We start from the raw sequence: 8,613 nt of genomic DNA on the forward strand, positions 1-8,613 counted from the left end.
GGGAGCAGGTGGATGCCGTGTCTCTTTAAAAGCAGAATTATTTCCAGCACACAGAGATTGGAGAAAAGTAGTAAAATGTCCCTTCACCCCTACCCAGCCGTGTGAATTCAGCAGTTAATGAAGATTCTGCCGCATCTGTCTCCCACCACCCCGACTGGCCATAGCCTTCCACCTCGACCTTTTTCAGAACGCACCGCACACGGTATAGGCATTTTCTTGCGTGTGCTGTTATAACCCCAAAAACTTAATGATTTCTGATGCCATTTAGTAGTGCATGGTCACATTTATTTAGTAGTCTCAAACATGACGATTCACAGTGAGTTTGTGCAAGTCAGAATCCTGACAAGGGCCGCACGTTACCGTTAGACTTTATGCCTCCTGTGCTCCCCAGCACAAGAGCAGCCCCTGGTCACCGCTGCTGGGAGTCTTGTCCTGGAGGGTGTCCCACACTCTGGATTTGTCTGTGTGTCCATTACCTGCATCTCCTGCAGATGGATGTTCTTTTTGGAGGCGTGGTCAGATGCACCTTCAATATTTTGCTGGCAAGAATGCTTCGAAGGTGGCGCTTGCTGTTTCTTATTGGCCCTGTGACTCAGTTGTCCCATTGTAGGGATGCGAAGATCGATTGATTGATCACTGGGTCAGGCACCCAGCCTGATCTTCGTTGTAGACTTCTGCATGACTTTTGCGTCAGGTGGTTTAATCTGTTAGTTATTGTTGCCCCAATCTGTTGTTTCCTTTAGATCGTAATTACATTCTTTATGAAATTACAGTTTGCATGTTACCTATTAGAAAACATTTTTGCGGTATACGGTACGAAGTACATTTAAGTTGCTTTAGTTGTGTCTTTTGTTTCTTGTGTTAGGGAGGTGCGGCTCTTTCGAAGACAAACAAAAACATCTTTGGAAGTTTCTCTGCTGGAAAAATATCCTTGCTCCAAGTTCATAATTGCTATAGGAAATAATGCTGTAGGTGAGTGGAAATGCTCTGGACTGGACGTTTTGTTTAAAGAACAAAATCCAAAGTTACTTATTTCATCTTTTCATCATAAAAGATTTCAAGTGTCTGTTACTTTTCTAGAAAAAGTCATAGCAGAGTAACTTTGCATCTGAGTAAAATCGCTGCCTGCTCCTGTGACACCTTCTTTCTGATAAACTTAACAAGTGAGACTTAAAGGAAGTGTGCTTAGCTTCAGGAGGTTGTAAGTTCCGGGAACTAGGTTTACAGTATGTATAGGTATCCACATTTCTTTAGACTCCTGGGCCTGTTTTGGGCCAACATGTAGGGACAGAGGTGGCACGTGTACGTGGCCCCTCGTAGCAGTGGTTCTTCATAGTGTTTGAATTAACAGACTCTTTTTTTTTTTTTTAATGTTTTATTTATTTCTGAGAGAGAGAGAGAGAGAGAGCGTGAGCAGGGGAAGGTCAGAGAGAGAGGGAGACACAGAATCCAAATCAGGCTCTAGGCTCTGAGCTGTCAGCACAGAGCCCGATGTGGAGCTTGAACCCACGAACCATGAGATCATGACCTGAGCCGATGTCGGACGCTTAACTGACTAAGCCACCCAGGTGCCCCTGAATTAACAGGCTCTTGACAGTACGGATGAGAACTCTAGAAATAACAGTGGTGATCACTAACAATTCCGAGCGTTCAGTCGCCTACACTTTTGAGCACTCGAGTGTGCAGGTCTGTACACAGATGACTGCATCTGATAGGTTAATGTTAGCTTAGAGCAGAGTTCAGCCACAACGGTATGCCCGTGCCTGTGTGATTTTAGCCAGTTCACAGGCTGTGGGGAGAGCGTTGGGGTCTCCAGTGAAGTGGAGCCCTTGCCCTATAAGGTAGCCCCAGTGCCTGGAGGACATCGGTAAGTACGTGAGAAATAACTACGGACTCATTTATGTAAAGTGCTCCTGGCCTAAAATTGTCCCGCAAGTGGTACATTGTGAGTATGCGGTGAAGCCGGACAGCACACCTGTGTCCTCAGTTCCTGCCTCTAGTACCATCTGTGTTCGGGCGGTAGCCTTTAACTTTCCAAGGCCTCGGTTTCCTTTCCTGCAAGAGGGTGGTGTAAGGTCAGTGGTCTTAATGGCTCTTGGAGTTCTAGAATTCCAGGGTAACTTGAAATTGTGTTTTACTGGAGAAAAAGCAGAGCCAAGCACTAACTCAGGTGTGAATTGCTTTTCACAGCATTTTTGTCGTCATTTGTTATGAATTCAGGCGTCTGGGAAGAAGTCGGTTGTGCCAAACTCTGGAACGAATGGTGCAGAACGACAGACACTGTGCATCTCAACCCGGCAGATGCCTTTTGTGTGTTTTATCATCTAAAATCGAATCCCTCGGTATGTGGGACCTGACTTGCATGCTTCCGAAGTAGTTACTTACCATCATTTATGTGGTGTCCGAGTGAATTTCCTGTTCCTTCACATCTCCTGTTGGGCTGATGCGTTTGTTTACAGAGTGTCAACATGACAGATCCAGTGAGTTGATGGTTTGTTAGGAAAAAACCATCAACGGTAGACATTCAAACCTTGCGCTCATTCCAGAAATTCTTTGAGCGGCCAACTCTAAGTGTGCAAAACGGTGTCTGCTCTGAGAAAGCAGGGGGTTGTCCTTTGTTGCTGTGGACCCAGTGTTCAGCAGATGCCTGGCGCGTGCTGGAAGTTGGGTTAACACTTGCTGAACACATGGAAACTGCATGCGTTCTCAGCCCGGTTCTCTGGACATCAAGCTTCCACCCTGGCCTGCTTTGTCAAGTCCTAAAAGTCATTCTGTGGCTGATACTGAGGAATTCCCTGGTGTCCTGCGCATTCTCAGCCCAATCTTGGGTGCATTCAGAGGGCGCGGCACAGGGGGCCGTTTAAAAGATGAGTCAGGCCGATGAGACGGCCAGGCAGGTGACGTGTGTCGCACAGTACCATTCCACAGCTGCCGAACACTTGAACCCTTGAACAAGGGCCGGGACGGGGGTCTAAACAATGGAAGAAGTCACCAATTCCATAATATTGTAATGTGGAATATTTCAAAAGGAAAGGGCTACATGTTAGCCTTTTAAAATATAAAGTTTGATTTTGTATCACGGTTTTTTTTAAAACATGTAATCCAGAGTTATTTAAGTTTACATGAGGATTTTTATGCACATCTAGCATTTTTATAGGAAATAATGAAACTAAGCATGTTTTCGAGTTGGTCTTTAGTTGGAAAGATTTCACTTCAGAACAGATTGTGAAGGTCAACTAGGAGAAATTTCTGTCCCCTCATCTGGTCGAACCATGTATTACATAGATCTCTCCTGATTATGCAGAACCTGCATGTGTAGTTAATTATATATCCAGTATTTGTCTTTTCCTCTGTCCCTGGACACTGTTTTTCCCTCCTGTGCTTCCCTTGGGTAATTAAGTGTTAGCATTTCTGGCCATATTTTCTTTTTTTTTTTTTTTTTTTTAAAACAGAGAACATATNGGTGCCCCTTTGGCCATATTTGCAAGGAAGATGTTGAGTTCTGTGGATAATATCATTTCATGAGTATTAATAATCAAGAATCCATCATTTTATGGCATGGGGTCATTACAAATTATTTCACTTTGCTCATAGGGTTTGGAACTTGGTTTCTAAAACAATACCATCCTCACGGGCGTCGGGACTGTTCTAGAATGGCCTTTGGGCTGGGGTGCTGTTGGGCCGCCATTCCCTTTGATAGCACCTAGGGTTTGTATCATGCTTACGTTTTACAGTGTTTACATTTATTTTGCATTTGGTCTTCGCAGCGTGTGANCAGGACTGGTATCATTCCTGTGTTATAAGGAACATTCTGGTAGCATTTACTGGTAGTATCTTCAGGGTGTCCTGTGCAAACTTTTGTGGTCACTCTGTCACTGTGTACTTTATTCTCGTGTTAACTGCCAGTAGTGGCTTGATTCTTAAATTTTAAAGATAAATGAATAAACCAATAGCAGTGCAGAAAGACACGTGTTATCTAAAGATTATATTATGATTCAAGCGAGCATGTAAATGATGATATTTTGTGTGTGTGTAAAACCCATTTGACCTGACAAAACCCTTGGAATGTGATTTTCCAGGTCTTGCTCTGTCAGTGCAGCTGCTATGTGGCTGAAGACCAGCAGTATCAGTGGCTGGAAAAGGTAAGAGAAGTGGAGGCTGGCCGTGGTCACCCTGAGGATGGACGCCTTTTATGGGTTCGGTATCTTTACACTGAAACCAACAGAGCTAAATCCTGAAACAGAAGAGGTCTCTGTTGTTGTTGTTATTATTTTTTTTTTTTTGGCAAAAGATATTGTAGCAATTTATTACAGAATTTGAAGAATAAAAACTCATTTAACAAATGTGATCAGCAAATGTGCTAAAGATCGTAGGTCACAGAAGCGTAAACCATTTGGCTTCTTCCCATCCACCTTATTGTGATGTTTGAAAGACAGACAGGCTACTCACAGGCAACAGAACAGGGCCAGGGCCAGGGCAGAAAACAGCAGTGCTGACAGTGGTGTTGGTTGGAGATGCTCGGGTCTGCGAGGCAGGAAATGGGTGTGAGCTGGATTCGGGGGGTTGGCACCCCGCTGCTGCTTGCTCCAAATTCCAGAATATTGCATCCATTTTCCTTAGTGATAGTATGAATTATTTGAGGCTTCATTTTGTGGGAAAATTGTGCATGTAGTATGTGCCCAGTAAAACGTATTTTTCAGGGGCGCCTGGGTGGCTCAGTCATTTAAGTGTTGGACTTCGGCTCAGGTCATGATCTCAGGGTTTGTGGGTTCGAGCCCTGCGTTGGGCTTCGTGCTGACAGCACAGAAGAATTTAGAAGTGTTAGAGAATAATCATAATTTTGGCATAATATTATTGCCATATTGCATATTATTACATATTATTATTTTAATTAATGTATTTATTTTTGAGAGAGAGGAGAGGGCAGAGAGATAGAATCCCAACCAGGCTGTGCATTGTCAGCACAGAGCCCAGCGTGGGGCTCGAACCCACAAACTGAGATCATGACCTGAGCCAAAACCAAGAGTTAGATGCTTAACCAACTAAGCTACCCAGGTGCCCCAGTTGCATATTATTTTTAAGTGAAGTAGGTCTCATATATATCTTAGCAACATTTCAGCTTAAATTTTAGGTATATTTTTGTATAGGTTGTAGAATTCATTAGAAATAAGAAATTTGGCGTACATCTGTCCTAAACCAGATTGGGAACTTAGAAACATTTATTAAAAGTTATTAAATACATTTTATTAACCGAGGAATAATTTAAGAAGGTATGTGACCCTTCCCATGATCCTGTACATGATACTGTGTTTTGCACCAATATGTATTTTTCTGGGGAGAAAGTCCATGGCTTTCCTCAGATCTCAGAAGGGTAGGAAACTGCTGTGTTAACTTGTGTTTTTTAATTTAAGTAGGATGACTGTTAGTTCAGAAATATTTTGTTATTTTTGTGCCTTGGAGCACCTTTTCCCTTCCAGACTTAAAAACCTTTTTAGTCAGATTTTTTTCCTTTGGGACATGCTCCGGGTCTCCCTGCTGTTTGCTTCATGTCAGCCACAAAATGCTGGTAATCGCACAGCCTAACAGTGGTCACGTGTGGGTTCAGACTGTAGGTATTACGGGGAGGACGATAAAGTAGGCCTTGTGAGTAATGTTGTATTTCTTTTTTTATTAAAAAATTTTTAAATTTATTTTTGAGAGAGACCACGTGTGAGCAGGGAGGGGCAGAGAGAGAGGGAGACATAATCAGAAGCAGCTCCAGGCTCCGAGCTGTCAGCACAGAGCCTTACGTGGGTTTTGAACTCGTAAACCATGAGTTGATGACCTGAGCCAAAGTCAGGAGCTCAACCGACCAAGCCCCCCAGGCGCCCCAGTAATGTATCTTAAATGGCATGTACCTGTTGACGGATGTATATTGTGTTAACTGTTTTGTGTTTATTTGCAAAACTGTGACATGGTGAAATTAGGCTTAAAATCCTTCGTGGCATGTGGAATCTTTCATTCTGTTGTTATCATTTGGAATAGCCATTTACTTCTTTTCATAAAATATTTTCTAATAAAGTGGAGTTGCCTAAAGTCTGCTTTTTAAATTTAAAACACAGCTGCTTTTTTTTGTTTATATCACCATAGATTTTAAAAGCTGGAAGGGTCCTTGGAAATTCATGAAATACAAAGTTAGGAATTAAAGGTCTAAAATGATTAAGTTGCCTACAATAGAAATAAAAAGTGAACTTAAGGATCGTTTGCACTCATACAGCACTATCATGCATACAACTTGCAGCTTAGAAACATCTTCATTAAAATAAGTGTTTTAGAATACATCGGGACGTGGGTTAGAGAAAGGGGATCACTTCCTTTTGCTGATGTACTTCTAGTCTGAAGGTGGCTCGCCAGTAAAGTCGTGCTTAGAAATACCTGCGTTAGTCGAGATCTAGTAGGCATGTGACAGGCTCTTCCCACAGCCGCTCTGGCCACTTGTGTTCCCGACTCCCACTTACTACAGACTGCAGCTCCCTGTGGTGGGAGTTCACAGATGAGGAACGTGACGTAGGAAAGGTCACCTAACTAGAACGGGCAGAATCAGGATCATGTGTTCTGTTTTTCAGCGGAAGCGTCCACCTCTGCAAGGCGCGGTATTCTTGTGTTTCTGTTCCGTAACAAAACTGTAGATGCCTTTTAACTTGACCTCACTTTTGCTAGGTCTTTGGCTTTTGCCCAAGGAAGAACATGCAAGTGACTGTACTCACGTGTCGACATGTTACTGACTATAAAACCTCAGAATCCACCAGCAGCCTCCGTTCTCCTTTCCTGAAAGCTCTAAAGACAGAGAATTTCAAAGAGCCTCCATGCTGTTCACTGTTGGAACAACCAAACATTGTACATGATCTTCCTGCAGCAGGTGGCGTTGAAATTTGTGATATTTACATTATAGATTATTGCTTTATTGGTTATTGGTGATTTGGCTGTTAGAAGTCTTCTTAAGGTAGTGTGTTGACGATGATTGATACCAGTGTTCTGCTGTTAATCTTTAATATCTGTTGTTGCTGGATGTTGTGTTCGGTTTGAGTTTTAACGTTTTCTAGACACACAGTTACCGTTTGCGAGCAGCTTAAGAACTTCGGAGTTCTTAACTCTTCGGCTTCAGCGTTGCTCTGTTTCTTTTTGGTCTGTGATAACTCATCACGCAAGCTCGTGTTAGACGTAAAGTGTTGGGGCATGAAAAGTTGGTAAAGTATGTTTCAATTGTCGAAATAGCAGTTTCCAGAAACTGAATCGTAGTAGTATTGTTAATATTTTATTTTTTACTCCTGTTGTTAGTTATATTCTGGCATCACATCAAAATGAGATTGTCAGTTACTTTTCAGTAGCTGATAAGTTGTATAATTGTTGTTTGTTAATAAGTAAAAGTTTTTCCCCTTAAATGTTAAGTTTACTAAACGGTCAAGTACTTTACATTATGCACTATATGTTTATTATTTACTTTTAATTTATTGTATTCAGCAAAATTTTAATCTAGAAGTTACTTAAGATGTGTCTCAGTATTTTCAGGAAATGCAAAATAAACTATTTCAAGAAATTACTTAGGAAAATAAATTGGCTTTAAAAGAATATGTGCATTGTAAGGGGTTTGATATGGCAGTAAACACTTTGATGAAGGGAGGCAACAGACACAATTGTTTTTAAAAGTAGCCTTTTTTATATAGAGGTGTTTAGTGTAAAAATCACAGAGCAGGAGGCTGAAGTGGTTTTTCCCCTTGTATGATTCATAGTTCTGAGTTACTGCCAAGTGTGGAAAATCCCTGCGATCCTGTACTTGTGCTACACTGATGTGATGAAGTTAGACCTCATTACAGTTGGAGCTTTTAAGCCCGTCCTTTCTTCCAGAAGCTTGAAAGGTTTGGTGAAGGTGAGGTTTTCACTCGTTGACTTCATAGCTGAGTTGTGGCGGGCTTAGTAACAGACGTAAATGTCTGGTGCCCGTGTGAAACCCGAGCAACACTCAGAGGCCCTTTTCTTCAGGGTAAAGCTGTTTAGTCCGGCACTTTGAGGGGGACCGTCACCCTTTTTTAGATGTGCTCCTGTAACCTGAGAACCTTGCGTTCACGCTTTCTCGTGGTGGGTCCTGGCAGCGCGTGGATGGAGATCCCAGGCGGCTCTGTAGAAGGGTGGTTTCACTGCTCGGGAAGTTTCTGTAACTAATCCATTTGGAAGGTTGTAATGTTTAAGAAGGCGATCTCGGGCACAGCTCGGAGCGGGTGATCAGCGTTTATTCACTTAATTTTGCACGGGGTGGGGCTGGCGGCCCGAGGGCGAGATGCACCCGTCCCTGCTCTTGGTGCGTGTCGTGCACGCTGGGACGTGTTTGCCTGTGCTTGCACGTAGTTTAGGGCCCCGCTCCTGTCCCCGAGGGCCTTGCCGCCACCGCATGGACCCTGGGTAAGGACTTGTCTCTCACAGGGAAGAGGCTGCAACAGCGCTTTTCACAGTGCAAGTCCTGTTGTATTCTATATTCTAGAATGGCCGTTGGCCCTCAGACACCTTTTCTGGCACGTTCTGTCGGGGTTAGCCCTTCTTACATTAGTTGCTTGCTAAATGGCCAGCTCCGTGGGAATG

At 43.0% G+C, this 8,613-nt stretch overlaps 1 protein-coding gene across 1 annotated transcript in view; it reads left to right on the plus strand.

The window, feature by feature from the left end:
- The first annotated feature begins 890 nt into the window (after positions 1 to 890).
- Positions 891 to 8,613, plus strand: part of PSMG1 (proteasome assembly chaperone 1) — an 8,677-nt gene continuing 954 nt past the window's right edge. The window contains exons 1-5 of the mRNA XM_077765439.1: positions 891 to 972; positions 2,191 to 2,342; positions 4,080 to 4,142; positions 6,700 to 6,898; positions 7,770 to 7,906. Coding sequence (XP_077621565.1) covers positions 2,211 to 2,342; positions 4,080 to 4,142; positions 6,700 to 6,898; positions 7,770 to 7,906 — 531 coding nt within the window. The 5' untranslated portion in view covers positions 891 to 972; positions 2,191 to 2,210. The remainder of the gene's footprint in view (positions 973 to 2,190; positions 2,343 to 4,079; positions 4,143 to 6,699; positions 6,899 to 7,769; positions 7,907 to 8,613) is intronic.

Source organism: Crocuta crocuta, unplaced genomic scaffold, assembly GCF_008692635.1.
Source record: "Crocuta crocuta isolate KB4526 unplaced genomic scaffold, BGI_CrCroc_1.0 scaffold84, whole genome shotgun sequence".
In the NCBI taxonomy this organism is placed as follows: domain Eukaryota; kingdom Metazoa; phylum Chordata; class Mammalia; order Carnivora; family Hyaenidae; genus Crocuta; species Crocuta crocuta.